Source organism: Rana temporaria, chromosome 6, assembly GCF_905171775.1.
Source record: "Rana temporaria chromosome 6, aRanTem1.1, whole genome shotgun sequence".
Lineage (NCBI taxonomy): Eukaryota > Metazoa > Chordata > Amphibia > Anura > Ranidae > Rana > Rana temporaria.
In genome coordinates, this window is record NC_053494.1 from 159,447,353 (window position 1) to 159,473,179 (window position 25,827).

General features: G+C 43.6%; 1 protein-coding gene across 1 annotated transcript in view; it reads left to right on the forward strand.

Annotated features, from left to right (window-relative positions):
* PDE11A (phosphodiesterase 11A) overlaps window positions 1-24,654 on the forward strand; it is a 721,237-nt gene extending 696,583 nt beyond the window's left edge. Inside the window, exon 20 of the mRNA XM_040357670.1 lies at window positions 21,939-24,654. Within this exon, the coding sequence (XP_040213604.1) occupies window positions 21,939-22,112 (174 nt within the window). The 3' untranslated portion in view covers window positions 22,113-24,654. The remainder of the gene's footprint in view (window positions 1-21,938) is intronic.
* Window positions 24,655-25,827: the final 1,173 nt, after the last annotated feature.

The window sequence follows — 25,827 nt, forward strand, 5'->3', positions numbered from 1 at the left end:
TAATTTATTAGCCATAAAAATCACAAACTTGCTAAAAGTCCACATTTGACACAAAAATCAACAATACCGCCAGTATACAAAACCTTATGTATCTATGGAATGATTCAAGGATTGCAAGTAACATTCCATATATTTAGCAACAGAAATCTGGTACAAAAGTATCAACGCAGTGAAGAATTGTTGGATAAGAAGAGAATTATGCTTGACATGTTCCCTGTGCAATCACTTGTCTTCAGGAGCATTAATTGTAAACTATCAAAGAAGTGGAGAAAAATTTAAATTAATATAAAAGAAAGAACAGTACATATAATAACATACATGTAATATAACAATGTTAGAGCTGATGAACTGCCTTAGCTGTAGCCATGGCAACCATGCCAAAATACAATACAACAGGTAGAGGACTGGCTGGTGGGAGACTGTTTCTCGTTTCAGGGATTTTTTTCTTAAGAGTATTCCTATTTTCCCCTTGAAATTACAAAATCTCTGTTTAGAGTGCTCCAACATAGACTTGGGCCCCAACACCAGCCACCAACAGATATCTACCACTAGACTGGGAAGGTAATAAGGAGGGACTGTAACTTATGATCACTATTTAGGGCTCCCCCATAAGTTAGGGTTTGGAATGATAGACTTTGCCCCCTTAAAGAAAGTTTTGGTTATGCGTTATATATGTGTTTTTGTAAATATATTGTATTTGCAAAGTGTGTTATTGGTGCAGTTGTTATTTTCCTCTGTTTGTTAATGTTTACTATTGTTTGCTATGCTGGGCATGTTGCATGTATAAATAACCTTTCCTTCATCTTTGGTGTGTTAAAGAGTGTGGTACTACCTAGAGGGTTGTACCCCCTTAAGCTCTACCTACTTTTGGGGCTGGAGCAAGGCCCTTTTTATTGTGACAATGCCAGGGCCTGGATTTTTAACACCAGAGAACATAGGTTTGCCATGCTAAGTAACATCCTTGTGCTAGGAACCCCTTCCCCTCCTTTACATTGATCATTTGCTTATTTCCTGGCTCTAATGTGGCTTATAATATTGTGATATTGTGTAAATGAATTTATAGGCGACGCCAATTCTTTCTGATAATGGAAACATTTTTGTGACCATTAACTATGTTGAGAAAAGCCACCTTTTTTCCTCTGACTCCCATAGGCATGTGGCTACTGTGCCAAAGGGTAAATTCAACCCTGAAAGCCACCTAAAACCTCTGGCTGCTGAGGTTATATATTTGTATTCGGCATGTTATAAAATGTTTATTATGTACTTTCCATAAAGATTTTTCCCTACAACCTTCTTAAAGCGGTAGTAAACTATAAAGAAACAATTTGAAAAAAAAACAATGTCCATTGCAAAATAATTAAATAATGTGCAAGTATGCGTAGCACATCATTAAAGGCTTACCATAGAACAAAGCCCTTTATTGGTGCACTGTCAGTGCTAACAGGGCTTCCATCTTCACCCAGTCTTCCTTCTGGCAGTTTAACTGGCCAAGCCGCAATGGCATACATGGGTCACGGCAGTGTGCATGTGCCAGTGATGTCACTGGCTTCTGCTATACAGTAGTAAACATCTCCTAACCGATGCATGTTTAGGAGATATTTTCTTTACCTTTAGGTCAGCCTTATTTTAGGCTTAGCTGTAGGTACAAGTAAACAAGGTAGGCTTTACTACCACTTTGACTTGTGGCCATTCGAGGCCTGGGTTTAGGGGTCTTTTCCATAAAACCAGGTATTTTTTCCAAGATGTTTAAACACAGCAAGCTATCAACAACTGTAAAAACAAATAATATAAAAACAAGTATTTCATATTTATAACTGCAATGTGGTAGCCTACGTGTCCTTTCAGTTTTAATAATAAAGTAATTGTAATTAAAATCATGTAAAAATGTATGGAGATTTCAGGTCACATGCTCTGTGCTCCTCGGCAATTCATTTTGCTTAATACAGGAATGAGCGTCCGATAATTAATTAGGAGTTTATAACTTTTTTTACCCTTCCATGCATTTCATTGCAGAAGTTATAGCAGTGCCCGCTTTGTATGCAAAGCGCATAGGCTGACTTCTTAAATCAAACTACCGTACTTTTATTGTGGAATAAAGTTCAGGAGGAGGCCAGTACATTTCTGGGCACGGCTTGTTAGAACAGCAGGACTGTGAATTAAACCACTGCAGATTCCTGCCTAGGACTTGCACTATGGAAGCTTAATCTCTCCTGAATAAATGGATGGCACACGTCAGACCCTTGAGTGCAATGCAAACTAATATATCAGCATGAAGTTGTTGATAGACAGCCAGTTCTACAGATACTAGTCCAACTCTCAATGTACAAATCTGTCACTGAACGGACATGGAAAACATTAACAGACTGCCACAAAGTGACAGATTCTATCTAGATTTTTTTTTAAAGTGACTCTAAGGCCGGGTACACACGGACAAACATGTATGGTGAAAGCGGTCCGTCGGACCGTTTTCACCATACATGTCTGCCAGAGGGCTTCTGTACGATGGTTGTACACACCATCGTACAGAAGTCCGCGCGTAAACAATACGCGGGGCGTGTCCGCGGTGTCGCCGCGTCGATGACGCGGTGTCGCCGCGACAATGACGCGGCGACGTGGGCGGCCCGCCTTTAAAATGCTTCCACGCATGCGTCGAAGTCATTCGACGCATGCGAGGGACGGCGGGCGCCTGGACATGTACGGTAGGTCTGTACTGACGACCGTACATGTCCGAGCGGGCTGAATTCCAGCGGGCTGTTTTAAAACAAGTCCAGGAATATTTGTCTGCTGGGAAAAGGCCCGGCGGGCAAATGTTTGCTGGAATTCGGCCCGCTCGCGCCCACACACGACCAAACATGTCTGCTGAAACTGGCCTGCGGGCCAGTTTCAGCAGACATGTTTGGTCGTGAGTATGGGGCCTTATAAGTAAAAAAAAAAATAACTGCTGCAGGTATAAAGTTCAGGCACTTAGAGGTCCCTACACATACCTACATCAGCCTCCAAAGTTGAACAGTTACAACCAATTACCAGGTCGTCTGACAGTAAAGCTACAACTCTTCTTCATAGGCAGTAGCTGCAAAAGCTTCAACATTACCCAGAATATCTGAGCTTTCCCTATCCAAATGGCCGCCCGTCTGAAGTTGACAGGAATGTAATGGAGGCTACCACCACCATTCATGTGCCTGCACTTTATTCCTATAGCAGCAGATATTTTTTTAACTGACATAGTCTCTTAAGGTCATATTCACACTGCTGCCTTGTTCCTATCCACTTGTATTGCACTGCAGCAAAATGTGTTGAAATGTGTTTCTGTATACTACACTAGCGAAAATGCTGCAGGCGTGATTATTGGTTCATTGTGTGGTTGTTTAGCCATCAAAAACTGATATATACATTTTAGAGGAGACGTTAGTAGATTCTAATACCCAGCAGCTTTGTTTGATCTCTTGGGGACTCAACTGGGGGGCAGCAATAGACTGATGAGCTCTGCATGCTGCTCTCTTTTACTGTCAGTGTGTTATTTTTATACAGAACACCTAGACTATGTATGTTGCATTGAGGTTCCATTCACACTGTTGTGCTGCAGGAGCATGCACAGTAATGAGCATTACACACATTGGCCCGGATTCAGTAAGAATTGCGCTTTTTTTACGGAGGCGCAGGGCAACGTTTTTGCCCTGCGCCCCCGCAATTTTTTTGCGCTGCCCTCGATTCACGGAGCAGAAGCTCCGGAAATTGCGCGGGCGCGCCGGCAAAATGCCCGGCGTAAGCGCGCGCAATTTAAATGATCCCGTAGGGGGCGGGAATCATTTAAATTAGGCACGTTCCCGCGCCGATCGTAGAGCGCATGCTCCGTCGGGAAACTTTCCCGACGTGCATTGCGGCAAATGACGTCGCAAGGACGTCATTTGCTTCAAAGTGAACGTCCAGCGCCATTCACGATTCACTTACGCAAACTACGTAAATTTCAAATTTCGCGACGCGGGAACGACGGGTATACGTAACATTGGCTGTTACGCAAAAACCGCCGTACGGAAACAACGTAAATTGCGTACGCAGGGCTGGCGCAACGTTGTGAATCGGTGTTAGTATGCAATTTGCATACTATACTCTGAGCACAACGGGAACGCCACCTAGCGGCCATTGCAAGAATTCAGCTTAAGATATGCGGGCATAAGAGCCTTATGCCGCGCATATCTTAGGCTGCAGTCGGCGTAACAAGGTTCCTGAATCAGGAGCATTCGTTACGCCGGGGCAAGTAAGCAATTGCGCTGTGTAACCTATGGTTACACAGGCGCAATTGCTTCTTGAATCCAGGCCATTGTCAATTTAGTGCCATTCATTCTGAAAGGCATGCCAACACATTTTGCTGATGGGTGTGCACGTCACTAGCCTGGCTGGTGCAGAAATCTTGCTAATAGAAACCCCAAAAGATCAAACAAAGCTGCTGGGTATTATTATTTTTTTTGCATTTAGCATTTTTGGCAGGCCAATTGATATCTTAAGAAGCCCATTTAATTCCTTGATGCAACACACGTGTACTAACGCACTGCTGTGGTGTGAGTAGGCCCTTAAAGCGTTTGTTAACCCCCCCCCCCCCAAAAAATCATATCCTGGTCCCCTAAAGCAGATTAAACAGCACAGTGCTTGTGCTGTGTAATCTGCCCCCCTCTAAACTGCAAAAAAAAAAAAGCGAATCTGCCACCTCCTGTATGCCCTCTCTAAACAGACCACGATAACCAGGGCTGCTCCGCCCTGATCACCGTGCATGACCAAAGTACATCCCTCCATCATACGCTGCCCTGCTCTGCTCTCCTCTCCCCCCCCCCCCACCCCCTCTCCTTCCTCCCTCTCAGCTCCCTAAGTCTGTCTGTCCTCGCTCAGCCCCACCCTCCCATCGGAGCTGGAAAGCGGCCACGAGTCATGTGACCGGCCGAAGACAATTGAAAATCGGTATTTACAATGCTCGTTTAAAAAGAATGCTTTACACAGTGTGCTTTGCCAGCCTAATAGAGGGTATGTTATAGACTTAGACAAATGGGTTCACAAACCCTCTAATGGTTTTTCTAAATAAACAAATTAATTAATTGTTATTGTTTGATTATCTTCTTGCAGTTCAGCTGAATACATCTGTTTTTCTTAACAAGAGTATTGGACTATATCATTAAAAGACCAGTAAATGCAGATCTGTATGCATCAGAATTAATTACCCATACTTTAAATGCAACAGCAAGTACCTGCATTTGTTTTGGTATGAGCTTTGTATAATCCTTTACATATCATCATTCAGACTTGGGGAATGAGAATTGGCATTAGCAGCTAGTCAGACATGACACACCCCTATGTGCTGATGGGTGGAGCAAAGGGATGACCACATCAGTGTGCTGCTGCTCCTTCATTGTCCACTCAGCAGGCTGGGTCAGTTTTGACTAAAATTCTTTACAACGCGTTCTGGATTGGTTTTCTTATGCCGCCGCCCCCTTTTCCCTCTCCCCCCCCCAAAAAAACAGCCACCACTGTTTTTTTTTTTTTTTTGCAGTAAAAGCCACCACTGGTTTTAGTGTTGTATCTTTTCCTTAGAAAGCACAAACATGTTGTCTGGTGAACAATAAAAATATGCACTGGACATCTAGGGCCAGATTCAGGTACCTTTGGCGTATCTCTGCGGCGGCGTAACGTATCCGATTTACGTTAGGCCGCCGCACGTTTTTCAGGCAAGTGCTTTATTCACAAAGCACTTGCCTGTAAAGTTGCGGCGACGTAGCGTAAATCACCCGGCGGAATTCAAATTCGGCGGGTAGGGGGCGTGTATCATTTAAATGATGCGCGTCCCCGCGCCGAATGAACTGCGCATGCGCCGTCCCTAAAATATCCCAGTGTGCATTGCTCCAAATGACGTTGCAAGGACGTGAACATAAATGACGTCCAGCCCCATTCACGGATGACTTACGCAAATGACGTAACTTTTTTAAATTTCGAACGACGGCCATACTTAACATTGGCTGCGCCTCATATAGCAGGGGCAACTATACGTCGGGAAAAGCCTAACGTAAACGTCGTAACTTTACTGCGTCGGCCGCGTGTACGTTTGGGAATTCGCGTATCTAGCTAATTTGCATACTCGACACGGAAATCGACGGAAGCGGCACCTAGCGGGGGGAAAAAAAATTGCAGTTTAGATCCGACGGCGTAAGAGACTTACGCCTGTCGGATCTAATGGATATCTATGCGTAACTGATTCTAAGAATCAGTCGCATAGATACAACGGCCCAGATTAGGACTTACGACGGCGTACATGGCGCTGCGCCGTCATAAGTCCTTTGTGAATCTGGGCCCTTGTGAACTGACAGGTATGTTTTTTACATTAGGAAAAGTAAGTAACAGTTTTATAGCCGTGCTATGGGTAGTGCCGGATTAAACTCTGTGAAGGTTCCCAAGCAGTTGAAACTTTGGGGCCCCCATCGCAGGTTTCTGGAGGTTTCTCGTGCATGCGCTTTAGTGGGATAATATTGAACTAAGTAGTGTGCACGTTGGCCGTTAGATGGAGATGACTATCACTACTATACATTACACGTACGTAGGTTGTACCAGAAGTTTTTTAAACTAACAGCTGAAAGAAGATGAGCTTTTAAGAGACAAACTGTAATTTGAGCATGATGTCTGAGGTTTAGGTACCCTAAAATGTTTGTAAATCCAGATATCAAAAATTGAACAGAACATTTTAGCTGAATCAGCAAAGCAGCACAACTCATTTGTTCACAGCCTGGCAGGGATAAGAGTGGCCTGGCATCTGGAATCCTCCCTGCTTTGCTACTGAAACAAAAATCACACATGCAGAAAATATGTGTCGCCACATCCCCTCTCCTTTGACTGACAGATATGCAGAGCAGACTCATACACGAGCATGAATGAAGGGTGTGTGTCTCCTGCTGCCCTAGTAAAAGAGCTTTTCATTTTAAGTGCTCTAATACATGCATCATTTTATAGTTTGCTATGTAAAAATCCAAACCACTGTATTATTATCTGTGTATTCTCATCTCTAAGGCCCCGTACACACGACCGAACATGTCTGCTGAAACTGGTCCGCAGACCAGTTTCTAGCGGACATGTTCGGTCGTCTGTACGTCCGACCGGACAATTTTCCGGCGGATCGGACAGGTTTCCAGCGGACAAATGTTTCTTAGCATGCTAAGAAACATGTCCGCTGGAAGCCTGTCCGTCGGACATGTTCGGTCGTCTGTGCAGACTCACCGGACATGTCCGCTCGGCCGAAAGCCCTCGCATGCGTCGAAGTGATTCGACGCATGCGTGGAAGCATTGACCTTCCAGGGTCGAGCACGTCGCCGCGTCATCGTCGCGGTGATGGCGCGGCCACGTCACTGCGTATCCTGTCCGCGGGGATTTTGGTTTGATGGTGTGTACAACCATCAGACTAAAATCCAGCAGCGGACATGACCGATGAAAACGGTCCGGCTGACCGTTTTCATTGGACAGTCCGTCCGTGTGTACGAGGCCTCAGACTATCAGAGCTCTCTGAAAATCTTCAGTGGTGGAGTTGTGACATCACTGGCCCCATCTACCAGCTGTACAACCCACCTCCCAGCAGCGAGTGATGTGTGCGCACACTTCCAGCACTGTGCACGCTGCTAAGCCTGCACTAGCAAGTGAGTGTACAGCGGGAATATTGGGCCAGTAATGTCATGACTCCGCCTCCCGAGCTTCAGTCCGAAGACACACCCGTGGACCAGAGATGAGAATACAGAGGTAATAATACAGCAGTTTTGATTATTACATAACAAACTATAAAATGGTGCATGTATTGGAGAAATGATGCATAAGAGGTTTACAACCACTTTAAGTTGTTATTGGGTATATTACATTAATACAGTATTTTCTCTATTAAAGTGGTTGTTAATTCACTTTTTGTACTTTTACCTACAGGTAAGCCTATAACAAGGCTTACCTGTAGGTAAGGAGAATATCTCCTAAACCTGCACGGTTTAGGAGATATTCCCCTCGCAATGCGCCGCTGCGCATGCGCAGGGGGGATCTACGGCGAAAGGACCGGCATTCATGCGGGTTTACAACCGCTTTAAGTCCCTAATGTAAATGTGTTTTTTATTTTACTTGATTCACTTTCTCTACCTGTTGGAAACAATTTAGGAAAGATTATTGTAATTTTCTCTCAATTGGAAATCTATATTATTTGGATCCTTTGTTGCAGTGTCTTAAACAGTAAGGAGCGCATAGGCCAATGTCTAATCTTCCTATTTGGTCATCTGGCACTGTCTATAGATAGGTATGGTGTAACAGCTAACAATTAGTTGCTGCTATTAAAGTAATTGCAAACGTTAAATGCTTTTATTTTTAAATAACAAACATGCCTATACTTACCTGCTCTGTGTAATGGTTTTGCACAGAGCAGCCCCAATCCCCTTCTTCAGGGGTCCCCCTCCTGGCTCTCTGGGCCCCTCTTCTTCATCGGGTGCCCCCAGGGAAAGACACTTTCCCTGGGGGCACTGTGCATCCATTGACACAGACAGCCGGACTTGGCCCCGCCCCAGTATCACAGCTTTTGATGGACAGCAGTGGTAGCCAATGGCTCCTGCTTCTTTCAATCTGTCTAATAAGGACAGCGAAAGAGGCTGGAGCTGCTGCGGTCATGCACATTGCTGGATCAGAATGGGCTCAGGCAGGGCTGGACTGGGACAAAAATTTGGCCCTGGACTTCATCCAGACTGGCCCACTTTGACAGGTCTCTCCCATGGCGGCCGGACAACTCCCGCACCCCTCCCCCCCGGCCACCCAAGCCCCCTCTCCCCCTTCACTAGCCACTAGCCATTCTACTTTATTAGAGTAGAATGGCTGGTACTGGTACTCTTATAGGCAGAACCAGTGGGCAAGCTAGACATTATTTCACCCAGGGCAAAGAATCAGTTTGGTGACCCCCCTTATGGGACAAGATTAGGCAGAAGTGAGAAACTCCCAGGCCATAGCTGTCTCCCCCCCCCCCATGCCCCTCTGTTGGCCCCCCTGCTCCTCTGGTCCTCCCCTGCTTCTTTGTCCCCCCAGGTAAGCGCTGCGGGGAGCGAGAGGAGGTGAGCGCTGCGGGAAGGGAGGAGCGGAGGGGGGGCGACGGTCCGCTGTCACTGAAGCTGGCCCACTGAGCCATCAGCTCCATGTAGTCCCAATGGCCAGTCTATCCCTGGGCTCAGGTAAGAAAGGGGGGGGGTCTGTGCGGGAGCTGCAACACAGAAGGTTTTTCACCTTACTTTACCTTACTGCATAGAATGCAGTAAGGTGAAAAACCTTAAGGCTTTACAACCACTTTAACTTGATGGAGTCTGGATCATGGGGATTAAAAGATCAGGTACTAAAGATCTGCATGTCTCTATCACTTCAGTGGAGCTGGCAATATCCACAGAATTTTACATGTTCTAATGATGTCCCATAACAACAGCAATAAGGAGCTAATGAATTATATATATTCCTCATAGATACCATCACTCTTTAATTGCTATTGAATATCATTCCAAGTACAGGGCACAATCATTGTAAAATTATACGTTCAGGGCACCTCACACCTATAAACTAGGAAATGAGACAAAATCTGTCAACTTTATAGCTCTTTAAGAAGTATATGCCATTCCCATTTGTCAAGGCTTCATCGGTATAAGACCAAAGATGCCTTCTAATCCCTGTGAAGGATAACTGTTTTTCAAACTATTAAAGGTTAGAGTTCCTGTATGGGCAGTACATGTCTGGACAACACAAATTTTCAGTCATTTTGGTTATGTTGCATGCATGTAGAAAGAACTTTTGTACAAAGACTTTTGTTAGATTATAATAAGTAACATTACATTTTTCCTTGTAATGTGCATTTGCTATACCAGGGGTCTCAAACTGGCAGCTCTTCAGCTGTTTCAAAACTACAAATCCCATTAGGCATTGCAAGGCTAATGCCACGTACGCACGATAATTTTTTGGCATGAAAAAAACGTTGTTTTAAAAAAATGTAATTTAAAATGATCGTGTGTGGTCTTCACATCATTTCTCGGGTTCTGAAATACGTCAAAAATTTTTTTCGAGCAATGTCGTTTTTCGGGTTGTACAAAATGATCGTGTGTGGGCTAAAACGACGTTAAAAACCCGCGCATGCGCAGAAGTAAGTTATGAGACGGGAGCGCTCGTTCTGGTAAAACTACCGTTCATAATGGAGTAAGCACATTCAACGAGCTGTAACAGACAAAAAAGCGCGAATCGTCTTTTAGTAACACGGAATCAGCTAAAGCAGCCCAAAGGGTGGCGTCATCCGCATGGAACTTCCCCTTTATAGCGCTGTCGTACGTGTTGTAAGTCACCGCGCTTTGCTAGAGCATTTTTAAAAAACGATGGTGTGTGGGCAATGTCGTTTTAATGATGAAGTTGGAAAAACTTTGTTTTTTCTACATGCCGAAAAACGTTGTTTTTTTTCATGCCGAAAAATGATCGCGTGTACGCGGCATTACAGTTACAAGCATGGCTCCTGCAGGCAGAGGCATGATGGGACTTGTAGTTTCGCAACAGCTGGAGGGCCGCCAGTTTGAGACTCCTGTGCTAAACTGATCAGGTTATGTTTATACAGAGGAGAAACATGTAATATCTCAGAGGGTGAGGAGAGAACATCACCATGTGGGCCCTGTACATGTGGTATGAATGTGAAAGAATGTTTGAGATGTAGGGTACCGGCTAGTGGCTGACCGCATTTGTCTCAAAATTTGTGTTGATGCAGCGTTATCTTTTCAGTAAAAGTACGGGCTGACGATTCATATAGTTCTCTCAGTTGAGAGCGGGCCAAAGTAAGTACCGAGAGTTTCAACTGTAGGGGAACATTTGTGTGCTGTCTCTAAGGGCCAGATTCACAAAGGAGATACGACGGAGTATCTCAGATACTCCGTCGTATCTCTCAGAGTATCAATGCGACTGATTCATAGAATCAGTTACGCATAGATAGCCAGAAGATCCGACAGGTGTAATGGACTTACACTGTCGGATCTTAGGATGCAATACCGCGGCCGCCGCTGGGGGGAGTTTGCGTCGTAAACCAGCGACGGGTATGCAAATTAGGAGTTACGGCGATCCACAAAGATTTTTCCCGTCGTTACGTCGTCGCAAGTGTTAGATTTCCGTCGCAAAGATAGGGCACCTTTAATATGGTGGAAAAGTACTCCACCATGTTAAAGTATGCCCGTCTTTCCCGCGTCGCTTTTGAATTTTTTTTACATTTTTTCTTTTTACCGGCGTAAGTCATTTGATCACGTCGCGATTCACAAAACGTTGGCGCGTCGTAATTTCGCGCAAAGCACGTCTGGAAATTTGCGACGGGAGCATGCGCAGTACGTCCGGCGCGGGAGCGCGCCTAATTTAAATGGTACCCGCCCCATTTGAATTGGGCCGCCTTGCGCCGGACGTGTTTACGATACACCGCCGCAAATTTCCAGGTAAGTGCTTTCTGAATCGGGCACTAAATCGGAAAACTTGCGGCGGTGTAATGTAAACGGGTTACGTTACGCTGCGCCCAAGCTACGTGAATCTGCCCCTAAATTCTTAAGTTTTTGTAACGCAAAGGCAATAGAAGCCGATCGCTCCTTTTTCATGTGTGTGTCTATCTGGATGGAGGCCCCTCGTAAGGATATTTCAACGCCTCCCATTGAATGGGGAAAGAGGTAGAGTCCATAGCGTAATCTGAGAGGAAGTTGGATATGGTCTCTGAAGTACGGGTAAGTGTCCTGAAGGACTAGCACATCTGCTGTTTGTTTATGTAATTGGTAGAGAATTTGTCCACGTTTAGAGGCGATGTTGAGGCTATTAACATTGTACGAGCAGAGTTTTAGCTTTGGGCAAGAAACAATTGTGTAGGCCATGACGGAGTACCGTACAAGAGGAAAGAAGAGAAAAAGGGGAAAATAGGGAAGAGAAAAGGAAGAGTCAGGAGTCAAGAGTAGAGAAAGATAAAGAGACACTCTAGTAAGAATGTCTCAAAAAGAACTCTAAAATGCCAGCATGAGCAAAACAATCAGAAAAAATAAAATCAGGCATTAACAGTGCCTATCCTACTTAGGGAGTGAGGTTGAAGTGTGAACAATCTGAGATGTGATCCCAACAGCATAGCAGGCAGGGGCACGTTACATCTCATACCTCAATATGTTGTATAAGAAAACTTTAAGGTATAAAATAATTAAATCTGACATTCTTTAGCACAACTAATGACACAATTCTCCAAGAGGACACAGCCAGGAATAGAATAGTAAAGTAGGCTGCCAACCATAATATTCAATAGTTCAATGTCTAATGTGCCCACCCCAAGAAAAAAAAAATCAGCATCATACTACTTTGGTATTTGTTGAGAAATTCTCATTATCCTAAGGGTCTCACTCGAACCCAGACAACTGGTGGCTAATATCATGCCAAAAGGCAAGACAGATTGTATGTGTAGGGGGAGAAGGGGGTGAGAACCCTTAGGCCTCGTACACACGACCGGACATGTCTGCTGAAACTGGTCCGCGGACCAGTTTCAGAGGACAGATCCGATCGTGTGTACAGGCTAGCGGACAGATTTCCAGCGGACAAAAGTTTCTTAGTATGCTAAGAAACTTGTCCGCTGTAGATCTGTCTGTCGGACATGTCCGCTGGTTAGTACGTCTAACCAGCGGACCGAAATCCCGCGCATGCGTCGAATTGATTCGACGCATGCGTGGAAGCATTGAACTCGCGCGATAGAGATCGTCTACGTCACCGCGTTCTCTGTCCGTGGGGATTTCGATTTGATTGTGTGTACAGCCATCAGACCGAAATCTCTGAGCGGATATGTCCGATGAAAACGGTCCACGGACCGTTTTCATCGGACATGTCCTGTGGTGTGTACGAGGCCTTAAAGATCAGAATACAAAACCAGTAACTTTCTAACTCCCAACCAATCCCCGCACTGCGATGACCCGGCCGGTTATCCTTCTCTTCACTCTTCCTCTGGGAGATCGCTGGGAGAACGGCTCCCATTCAACCTCGCCTGCCGGCGGTTTTAGACCCCCCCCCTTCTGAGGCAGCCCACGCTCACCCTCATTAATTTTCCACTGGCAAAATACGAGCAGGCGAGTGGAAATTTTGAGGGCTGCTTTAGTATATGTGATAAAATGCTAGCCAGCTGCACTATTTACTTCATAATTAGATGTAGTGGCTGCATACATTTTCTTCTATTTTCGTCCCCTCTTTTCCCCGTTTTCACCAGGTGATGTGACCAGTAAAACACCCCCTGTATTAGCATGCCCCTACTCTGGATGAAGGAGCACAGGGGCACCTTTGAACAGCAGCATTATCAGTCTGGGGGGAGGGGGTGTTATATGTACTAGCAGATTTAACCACTTGCTGCCCGAGGCGTTGTAATATGACAATGGCAGGAACCCTCCATCAAGGCCACCGTCATATGACGTCCTCGGTTTCCTGGCATTGTAGCATCACTCGGGAGCCTGTGATGTTCACTGGGTACACACGATTGCCCGTTAACACAGCAGGACGTGGATCTGTGTGTGTAAACACACAGATCCATGTCCTGTCAGGTGAGAGGAGACCAATCTGTGTGTTCCCAGTACAGAGGAACACCGTCTCCTCCCCTTGTGAATCCCATCCCCCTACAGTTAGAATCACTCCCTAGGTAACATATTTCACCCCTTGACCACCCCCTAGTGTTAACCCCTTCTCTGCCAGTCACATTTACACAGTAATCAGTGCATTTTTATAGCACTGATCGCTGTATAAATGTGAACGGTCCCAAAATAGTGTCAAAAGTGTCTGATGTATCTGCCACAATGTGAAAAATCGCAGATCACCGCCATTACTAGTAAATAAAATAAAAATGCCATGAATCAATAACCTATTTTGTAGACGCTATAACTTTTGCACAATCCAATCAATATACGCTTATTGCGATTTATTTTATTTTTTTCCCAAAAATACATATCGGCCTAAACGAAATAAAAAAATTGGGATATTTATTATAGCAAAAAGTAAAAAATATTGTGTTTTCTTTTCAAAATGTTCTCAATTTTTTTGTTTATAGCACAAAAAATAAAAACCGCAGAGGTGATCAATTACCACCAAAAGAAAGCTCTATTTGTTGAAAAAAAAATGATCAAAATCTTATTTGGGTACAACGTCGCACGACTGCGTAATTGTCATTCAAAATGTTACAGCACTGAAAGCTGAAAATTGGCCTGGGCAGGAAGGGGGTGAAAATTCCCGTTATTGAAGTGGTTAAATACACTAAGAAATGAAAGCTAAATTCCAGCTGATTGTAATCACTGCTGCCAGTGTTGAATGGTTTGTCTCATCCCTGTAAACTAATACAACTGCAAGAGAGCTTTTATAAAACAACAGACTAAGGCCCCTTTCACACGGAGCGGATCAGTAATGATTCGCCCGTGAACCTCCGCTTGCTCAGCGGGGATCACTCCGTTGATCCCCGCTGAGCCGGTGGATTAAAGGGCGGTCCCCGTACACTGTGCAGGGACCGCCCTGTCTTTTCTCCGCTCTCCCCTATGGGGGGATCGGATGAACACGGACTGTCTGTCCGTGTTCACCTGATCCGATCCGCCAGACGGATGGAAAAGTCGTTTTTTTCTCCGTCACACTTTGGCGGATCGGAGCGGGTCGGATGTCAGCGGACATGTCGCTGTTGACATCCGCGGCTCCATAGAGGAGCACAGAGCGCCCGTTCAGGTCCGCCTAAAAAACTGGCAGGCGGACCTGAACGGGCCGCCCGTGTGAAAGAGCCCTAAGAGCCCATTCACACAGGGGCAACACGACTTCTAGCACGACTTTGGGAGGCAACTTGGACACGTCTTGAGTATGAATCATCAGGCAACTTCAGGTTGCATCCAGGACAGTACAAGGCAACTTCAAGTCGTAGTCCAAGGGAGGGGGCGAGCACGACACTCCACACCAGGGAGAAAGCCTTGCATTACTGTGTGTTGTTACAGATAGAAGAACAGGAAGTGAGGATTTCTCAGAAGAAATAAGGACATTTAAAAGAAAAATTGAAGGATGAGGTAAGTGAAGGATGACCGCACTAAGGTAAAGGAAGCAATTTAGAAAAAACATTTTTTTTTTAACAGGGGGAAATTAGCAACCAAGGAAAGTGACATATAAGCAGATTAAACTGTAGCTTTAAGGAGCATGTGAAATGTGTACTGGCTGTATTTACTTAACAGTATAATACATGAATACATCTAAAACATTCTATGTCGAAACATTGGTCCATCTTTTTTCTTTTTCATTGTCTTCTGCAAAACTTGTCTCAGATCACCAGACTAAATTCAGATAATAGCAAAGACAGACTTCTGAAGTCATGTATTAATATATAAAGCTGTGATTTTACTAATGGATCATGTGACGCCTTGTACTGTAAAATTCTCACAATCCGATGACAGTACATAAGGCATGCCATTAAAAAGACAAATGGTACATCAATGTGTGTGCCACTCAACAAATAGCAAAATTGAATGTAAAACCAAGGGCTCAGGATGAGGTATTGGAGAAAGGTGATTGGACCAAACTCAAATAAACTTAAATGGCTTTAGAAGTAAACTCTAGGATTAATTGAGATCCCAGGCAGGTGCTAGAAACGTAATTCACGAAATGATCAAGAACATGCCAAGGAAGAGGAAAATGTGTTGCTTTTCAGATAATTTCCCAGAAGCTTCATAAAAGAAAATTGATTACTGAAATTTAATAAGTGCAGCAGAGTTAGAGAGGTAGTAATCAAATGAGTTTTTAATTAGATTTCAGGTACAAAAAAGAGGGGTCATTTTAATTTCTGTATGTGGATTTAAAAAACCTTTTAACTCGATTAACAGGTTATTTACCCTTTTTCATTGGAGTTAAAAAGTATTGCAAAACGAAAGCTCTCAATCAGAATTATATGGAATTATTTTTAGGTTTACATGCTGAAAACTTTATTCTCAAAAGGAAGAATAATAAAACAGACCACCGCAACGCAAAGAAAGTATAAAAGCTTTGTTTAGCACATATGGGTATTCATGTTGTTTATACCCCAAAAATACCCCCTGCAAATAAGATAGTTAATACTTATCCCTCCTTTACTGACAATCTCGGCTGTATTGAAGAGGTATGCTGCCCGAAGAATCTTTAGAATACAACATTTCCTAAAGAGTCAGATTCCTGCTCCATTCAAAAGTGGTGGATTTATATGTTTCTTTAGGTGGCATCATTTATCTCTAAATACTGTGTAGGTCAGTGGCAAGGTAGAGATGAGCATGAACTATGGGCCAGATTCTCAGTGGAGATACAACGGCGTATCCCCAGATACGCCGTCGTATCTCTGCGTTGCGCCGTCGTATCTATGCGCATAGATATCTGTTAGATCCGACAGGCGTAAGTCTCTTACGCCATCGGATCGTAACTGCATATTTACGCTGGCTGCTAGGTGGCGCTTCCGTCAAATTCCGCGTCGAGTATGCAAATTAGCTAGATACGCAAATTCCCGAACGTACGCCGGCCGACGCAGTAAAGTTACGCCGTTTACGTTAGGCTTTTCCCGGCGTATAGTTACCCCTGCTATATGGTGGCGTAAGTGCGGCGTATCAATGTTAAGTATGGCCGTCCCCGCGTCGAATTTTGAAAAAGTTACATCGTTTGCGTATGGGGCTGGACGTCATTTACGTTCACGTCGAAACCAATGACGTCCTTGTGGCGTACTTTGGAGCAATGCACACTGGGAAATTCCACGGACGGCGCATGCGCCGTTCGGGAAAAACGTCAATCACGTCGGGTCACAGTACATTTACATAAAACACGCCCCCCTGATCCAAATTTGAATTCGGTGGGCTTACGCCGGCCGATTTACGATACGCCGCCGCAACTTATGGAGCAAGTGCTTTGAGAATACAGCACTTGCCCGTCTAAGTTGCGGAGGCAAAGTTACGCGGTTCTATATGAATCTAGCCCTATGTTTTTTGAAGAAGACCTTTTTGGCACTTATATTCTAGTAACAGGAGTGCCTTTAAATAGTACTTTATCATCTTTCATATTACATTCCTGCTGTCCCAGCTTGTGTGCGGGGGCCACTCACCCTTCACGTGCACTGGTGTATCTCTGCATGTACACGTTCACCAATGCCCGGGACCATCTGAAAGTCAACAATGTGGTGGTACTCCAGCTTATAGTTGAGCTGCACACCGCATGCAGTGAATTGTAACATACAGAGTTCCTCTGTGGGCTATCCAATCCCATGTCACTACACACCTTCCTCTATAAACATTACATTTAGGAGGGACGCATCAGAGTTTATGCCCTCTCCACCAGTCAAGTGTATCTCTGCCACCTCTCTCCCAGCGACAGAATGGGGTCCCGCCGAGCACTAGCGCGGACCTCCTGCATGCCCATGAATAATTCCTTCTCTCACCTGTGCCATGCGGCTAGGTATATGGGGTCTCTGTACTGTGAGTTCAGTCCCAATTGCTTTTGGGGAACAGGCCACTAGGGAGGGAGCCAAAACACAGACCCCTTTGCTACCGGAGGACCTGCTACCTACACCAGGTACCACGCTTATTGACTGGCTGCTATGTATTTCTACCAATTCATGGTTAGCCACGGCAACTCTTGCTGCGACTCTTCTGCTGAGTTAATCCTTTGCAGTGGCCTTGCTTCTGTACTACGTGTGTGTTTTACAGGTCCTGTTCCTTCAATATGCCATGTACCACCATGAACCATTTTGCAAGCTTGCAACAGTTAACCACTTTATATAAATGCTTTGGGAACATTACAGTGTAAAGTGCAGCTCAGTCCTCCTGACCAACTACATTGTGGCTGCCCAGGCATACCTGTACAGGTGTGAGTTTATAATTGAGACATCTACGATCCATGGTGTGCTGGTGAATATGTTCATGTGGTTGATGGTTCCAGTGCCCAGCTGGTGATCGCTTCAGCACCCACTCCTTACCTATGAGCCGTTTTTCCAGGAACGTGTGCAGTTGGAATATTGACTAGACAGCTACCACCAGCAGTCTCAGGACTTTTGAAGGTCTACACAAGGGAGGAATAGGTGTAGGCACTCAGGAATAAGTGCCTTATCAGGAATAAGGGCTGTAGGTGTTTATGAAAAATACAAAATTCGGGTATGTTTCAGGGGGTTGAGGGAAATAATGGCAGGTTAAAAAGATCATGTCCCCAGAAAATTATTTTCCACAAAATTAATGAAAATTATTTTCATTATATATAAAGTCCAGCGCGCGTCCCTGTCATCCTGTTCGGTTCCCAGCCTGGCCGTTGATTGGCTAGGTTGGACGGATTAATAGCAGCGCAGCCATTGGCTGGCGCTGCTGTCAGTCACATCCAATGATGTGGCGCACCGGGGGGCGGGGCAGAGTGATACAGTTGGCGGCTATGTATCACGGGAGCTTTCCACCATGCGAGGGAGCTCGCATGAAGGTAGAGGAGGAGCCGAGACAGCCACCGAGGGACCCCAAAAGACTGGGTTCGGGGACACCCTGTGCAAAACGAGCTGCACAGTGGAGGTAAGTATAAAATGTTTGTTATTTTACCCAAAAAAAAATAATTGACTTTAGTGTTCCTTTAATTTACAACATTTATTCACTACTTCTAAATGGGTGCTTATTAAATAACTTATCAGTAACCTATCTGCTCTCATTACTTGCAAAATATTTACCTATTTTGTGGCACGGAAATATGAACCCTGTCAGGTTGACATTGGCTATTGACCAACATTGCTTTTGCTGTGTATCGACTATTAAAGAATCCTATTTATGTCTCCTGACTAATGGCCTGCGTTCTTGTGTACGTAGGTTCATATGTCCTCCTTTACCAACGGATTAGTCGAACTCAAGCTAAATATAGCTACAGCTTGTCAGTGTAAATGGTGCTTGTCATTCTGTCTTAAACAGCTACGTGTACACTTGTAGCATCTGTACAGCACAACATTTTAGTGATTTTGGCGAACATCAGCTTTACGCTGCACTGGTATTTAATGACAATTTATCAAGTCATTACTCCACCATTAATTAGGCTGTAATATGTTATTGAATGAACAATAAAAATTCCATCTGGGAAAATAAATGGGTAATTTTTTTCTTTGCTTTTTTTTATATTTTATCACTCGCTTTTGTATCTGTACCTATTTTTATATATAAAAAAAAAATCAATGTAAGATTTAAGATTTCAGGGAATCGAACAAAAAAATATAAAGGGTATGTTAAAGAGAAATTGTATTTATATGAAAGAGGCAAGACTTGAATAGGCTCTAGTATATGCAGTTTTTACCTGGTTGTTAAAAGTAATTTGCTGGGTCAGTTATCATGTTGTCCAGGACACAGACATCCTTATCACAATGTATTGACGGGCTACATCTTTAGTTTAAGGTTTTTTGAAACATTTTGGGCCAGATCCACAAAGAAGTTACGCTGGCGTATCTATTGATACGCCGCGTAACTTCTAGTTTGCTCCGGCGTATCTTTGTTTTGTATCCACAAAACAAGATACGCCTAAAGCTGGGCTAGATCAGACTGGCGTACGTCTTAGTACGCCATCGGATCTAAGGTGCATATTTACGCTGGCCCGCTAGGTGGCGTTTCCGTCGATTTCCGCGTTGAGTATGCAAATTAGCTAGATACGGCGATCCACGAACGTACGTCCGGCCGGTGCATTTTTTTACGTCGTTTCCGTAATGCTTTTTTCGGCGTATAGTTACCCCTGCTATATGAGGTGTACTCAATGTTAAGTATGGACGTCGTCCCCGCGTCGAAATTTGAAAATGTTACGTCGTTTGCGTAAGTCGTTCGCGAATAGGGCTTTGCGTAGAATGACGTTCACGTCGTAAGCATTGGCTTGTTGTGGGTTAATTTTGAGTATGCGCACTGGGATACCCCCACGGACGGCGCATGCGCTGTTAAAAAAAAACGTAATTTACGTCGGGTCAAGACATATTAACATAAAACACGCCCCCATCTCATCCATTTGAATTGCGCGCCCTTACCCTGACAAAGTTACACTACGCCGCCGTAACTTACGGCGCAAATTCTTGCAGGATACAGAAAATATGCTGTAAGTTACGGCGGCGTATCAGAGATACGCTACGCCGGACGGAAAGATGCGCTGAGGTACGTGGATCTGGCCCTTTATTTTTATGTTCACAAACTTATATACTTTTTTCAAATAAAATAATTTCCTTTCTATTTTACAAATAAATTATTTGTTCTTTTCTGTGTTTTTTTAATTACTAAAAGCATTACTGCATGGCTCAGCTGAAAACAGCACTAGCTGTAGGTTGGGGTGTTCCTATGGTGTATCTTTTGAGGATGTGAAAATGTACAATTTGAAGCAATGAAAAACTACCCTTTGTGAGATTAACTAATGATTTATTGAGTAAGTGAGGCTTTAAACAGGTAAATGCAAATGTGTGACCATTCCACGCCAAAGGTTGATATTTGGGTGTATATTTTAATTCCATAAATTGAAGAACAACATTAAAATGACATTCTGAATTAAACCTACTTGGTCTATCCGTTACACTTGTTTGTGAGGTATACTGTCCTTTCTGAGAAAGCCCAGCATTGTCTGCATGTTTGTTGGCAGACTGTGAGGCCCTGTACACACAAGGAGACATGTCCGATGAAAACGGTCCGCGGACCGTTTTCATCGGACATGTCTGCTGGGAGCTTTTGGTCTGATGTGTGTACACACCATCAGACCAAAATCCCCGCGGACAGAGAACGCGGTGACGTAGAAGACACCGACGTTCTCTAACACGGAAGTTCAATGCTTCCACGCATGCGTCAAATCAATTCGACGCATGCGCGGGATTTCGGGCCTCTGGTTATACGTCATAACCAGTGGACATGTCCGATGAGTCGTACTAACCATCGGACATGTCCGACGGACAGGTTTCCAGCGGACAAGTTTCTAAGCAGGAAACCTGTCCGCTAGGCCGTACACACGGTCGGACATGTCCGCAGAAACTGGTCCGCGGACCAGTTTCAGGGGACATGTTCGGTCGTGTGTACGAGGCCTTAGGCTGGTCATACATTATACAATTATCTTGAACAATTTCCCTTTAGATTTACCAAAACTATATAATATGAGGTCAAACCTAAACACTTTCAGTTTGTATGCATGTATGGATGTGAGTTAGGGACCTTAGATTGTAATTTCCTTGAGAGGGTAGGGACTGATGTGAATGTATAATATATAATATTGCGTTAATTGACGTATATAAGTACCTGAAATAAATAGATAAATAAATAAATCAGACTAGCCCTTGCACCACATAGTTAAAGGTAAATCTAAAGGATATTGAATTAAAAGAAAACTTGTATAATGTATGGCTAGCTTAAAGTGGAGCTCCTCCCAAAAAGGGAAGCTTCACTTATCTGCCCCCCCCCTTCCGCAGCTACATTTAGCACCTTTTGGGGAGGGAGTACCTGGCTATGACAGATACCTGCTCCCAAATCCAGTTGAGTTTGCCGTGGCAAACTCAGCCGGAAGTTTGGCACCACTCCTCCTTCCCCCCGCAGCCAGCCCATTCAATGAGCAGAGCGCAATTCACACATGCGCAGTATGGAACCGGCTGTGAAGCCGAAGGACCTCACTGCCAAATTGCCTTAGTGGGGATGGCCGTGGCAGCACCCAATAGCCGTTTGAAAAACTGGCTCGGATGAAGACACTGCTGAATTCCTGGACAGGTAAGTGTCCTAATATTAAACGTCAGCAGCTACAGTATTTGTAGCTGCTGATTTAAAAAAAATTCTGCAGGAGCCGGGAGCTCCTCTTTAAGACTCAAACCTGCAATATATTGCTGTAAAGCAAAGCAATGCCACATAATATTAGCAGAACAGCCTGTCAATTTTGTTAACCCTTTTATCTCTTTTATTTTGCAGTCTCTCGTGAAAGTTAATGGGAAACTTAAGCCAATGCTGGACTCGGTGACCGTAAACCGTGTCAAATGGGAAGAGCTGCACCAAAAAAGACTGCCATCCCAAGATAGCAATGCCTCCTTCCCCACACCAGCTTCCTCACCCCAACCACCTGTAGAGTGTCTGCTGAAGACTTAAGCTTGCAAGTAAACCGCCGCCACGCGTGAAAGTTATTTAAAAAAAAAAGGCTGTCATAAGCTTAGCTTTTTAATTAAGTTACCGCAGCCATGCTTTTATTGGTGAGGAGATAATGGTCATGGCTTGGCTTTTGCCTGGAAGCTCAGAAGACTGAAGCTAAAGAGAGGTGAAAATTTGGTGTCAATGAAGTTCTGTGGAGGAGCCAGTAGGAGGACTTCCTGTACAAGAGGAAACACGGCACTCATTTAAGCTTTGCAAACTCTTTACTGTTGCTGCAAGGTGGATAAAACACTGAACTAAAACATATGCTTCACCCATGCAGCACAGTGACTACAATGCACAGTATAAACGTCCACTAAACCAATGCTAAGAAAATAAATAAGGCATATTTTTTATTAGTGTTTGCATTTTCTCATGTACATACACAAAGGAAATTGTGCCTGCCTGATGTGATCGCTTTCACACTACCAATATTTTACATGCTTAATGTAAATTCACTGCATTTTTATTTTTTCCACCTTGTAAATGAATGGAAATCTCCAATGGCAGCTTATTTCCAGATTGCCCAAAGAAAGAAAAACAAACTATGCAGAGAAATTATATATTATTTTGAAAAGATTGACTACATTTTTTGTTGCTGTTTAAATTGTTGCACCATTTGTGTTTTAGGTTGTTGTGTTTTATTTTATTTCAATTTTTGTCTTCAAATTCACGCCATTGAATTGAACCCAGTGTATTATATGGTTTAATTGTCTACTTGTGTTTTGATCTTGTTCTATAGAAGGCCACACTGACATGCGACTGTTATTCGTCAGGTAAAAATCAATGGTAATGGGTCAGAGTACTTCATACTAAAACTTTGACTACCTCCTCTTTCTCGTTAGCTGTTTTTTTTCTTCTTGTACATTTTGTGCTTCTGAATTAATATTGCCCTGTCAATAGTAGGTCAGGCATCACATTGATGAATGATTGGTGAACACACCAAACCGTAAGCATGACAGGTCAACACGGTCAAATGTACTTAGATCTACAGTGTATAACCTATGGGTCATCTTCCTCTCCTAAGGCATTGATCATTTTAATAGCTACATCCAGAGGTGACTGCTGCTAACACAAGCAGGTAATCCATTGCAGATATGCAAACCACATCACTTCCATTTAACAGTAAAGCACAATTATGTTAATCTTCCTAGTGATTTTAAGATGCAACCTAAAGTTATTTTTATAAATATTTTACTACTAAAGGTAATAATAATTTTGGTAGTTTTAACTGCTGCCTTGCACAGTCATGAATCCCCAAAGAAGCTGTATTATGGTGTAAAGTACAATAGGATTACAAAATAGACCAAGGGTGCAAACAGCACTTGACACAACCAAGAACAGATCTAGGTTCCTGTGGGACAATTCACAACTAACTGAAAAATAGTTTCACTTGAAAAAGCCATACCCAACTGGTATAGTCATTTTTAAACTTCATAGTCAGCAGCAGAATGTCTGACATATGTTTTGTATAGTGGAAGGGGTACCTGGTTTAAAATCCACCTGCTCAGCACTCCAGAAACCCCCTGTTTGGTCCTTAGTGGAGAACTCTGCCCAAAGCTCATTGTTTTCTTTGGTAAATAGGTGTATAGTTCAGTCCCTTACTGGAGGAGAAACACAACTCTCTAAAGATGGCCACAGATGGATCAAAATTTGGTTGGTTCAGCATGGACTGGATGAATATTGATCCATCAATGGCCATTCCCGTTTGTGAAAAGTCAATTTAATAATCAACTTCTCACAATTGGGTTTGTTGTAAAACGTTTGTTCGATCAGCTCTGAAGCCATCTGGCTTCAGCGCTGATCAGTTTATTGTGACAGTGGAGGCCTGTTGTCAGAATACAATAACACAGCAAGGAGGCATCAGTGTATGGCCAGCTTAAGACATCACCAACCTCTGGAATGGCTATGAAAGCCAAGCTTTTGTTTTCATGTGCTAAGTCCACAATCCTTGTTCCTATTTAATATAAGCAAGAAGATAAATGATACCGCCTTCTGTTTGTTTTTTTCCTCTAGCAAATAATTTATAGGAATATAGGGAATTCCCTAGTGAAGGAGTGATACTTTAAAATGAAACGTTACCAGGTAGCAGTAAAGTGAGGTAGCATTTTAGCTATTACTTAGTCCTTACTGCTCGATATATATTTAGAAGGGAAAATCGACTTCTCTCACCATTGGTTTGGCTGGGACGGCCTGGACTCAGCTGTGATTGATATGCTTGGTGAACTGGGGGAACAGTGTCACCAGCATTATGGTAACATCACCCTTTACTGAGTTCTCCATGACTGTATATAGAAAATGTTGGGAAATAAGAGCAATCAGGAAATTCATCTTATAGCTTAGCTTTGCCAATGGTGAAGAAAGAGAAAACCTGGACTGCAGTACAGACTTAGTGGGGGATTAAACATGCCCTTTCCTACTCAAAGTATACTCTATCTACTCTACCACTGCTAAGTTGTTGTGTCTGGCAAGCACACTACAGAGTACAAGCAACAACTTTTACACCTTAGCCAGGGGCGGACTGACAACTCATGGGGCCCCCGGGCAATAGAAGATTATGGGGCCCCTGGGCTTACAGATGGCCACCACGCCAGGAGGCAGTGCAGAGGCGGGGCAGCTAAAATCTCTGGATTTTTACATCAAAAGTATGCCGGTTTCGGACATATCAGGGACAGATGTAAAAAAAACAAAGATTTTTACATACTTCCCCTGGTTTTACTGAGCCTGGCAACCCTGATGGGGCCCCCTAGTGGCATGGGGCCCTCGGGCAGTGCCCGAGTGACTCAATGGTCAGTCCGCCCCTGACCTTAGCACATAGTTTCAGTAAAGAGTCTTTCATTATTTAATTAGGGTTATAGAATATAAGTGCTCCTATATTGAAAAAATCTAACAAAATATTGGTACCTGCATCATAAAACAAATTATTGGATAAGTATGTATAAAGGGGCTAACATGATTTTTGTAGGTACGGTCAAAGACATTACAACAAGATAAAAAAAAAAAGTCTTTATTACATATTTCACATACAGCAAAATGTTTAAAAACTCATTAAATAAAAATTTCCACTTCGGAGTAATACATATATTTATTGAACAATTATTTGTTATTCTTATTATGTTTTTGTTACAGAATTGTATTTCCCCACTGTACTCCTGAAGACGCTGTTAACCTGCAAAACACGTTGAGTACTGGCTAACTATGTACCCTATCTGCATATACATCATGTTTATGATTATGGGCAATTACTAGAGTTGTAGTTTAGCCAACCAAGTGGGAATTTTTATTGATGAGTTTTTAAACATTTTGGGGTAGATCCACAAAAGAATTACGCCGGCGTATCTATTGATTCGCCGCGTAATTTTAAAGTTCCCGTGTCGTATCTTTGTTTTGTATCTACAAAACAAGATACGACTGCATCTGGGATCGATCCGACAGGCGTACGTCTTAGTACGCCGTCGGATCTTAGGTGCATTTTTCCGCTAGGTGGCGTTTCAGTCGAATTCCGCGTCGAGTATGCAAATTAGCTAGTTACGGCGATCCACGAACGTACGTCCGGCTGGGACATTTTTTTACGTCGTTTGCGTTCGGCTTTTTTCGGCGTATAGTTAAAGCTGCTACATGGTGGCGTACTCAATGTTAAGTATGGCCGTCGTTCAAAATTTGAATTATTTACGTC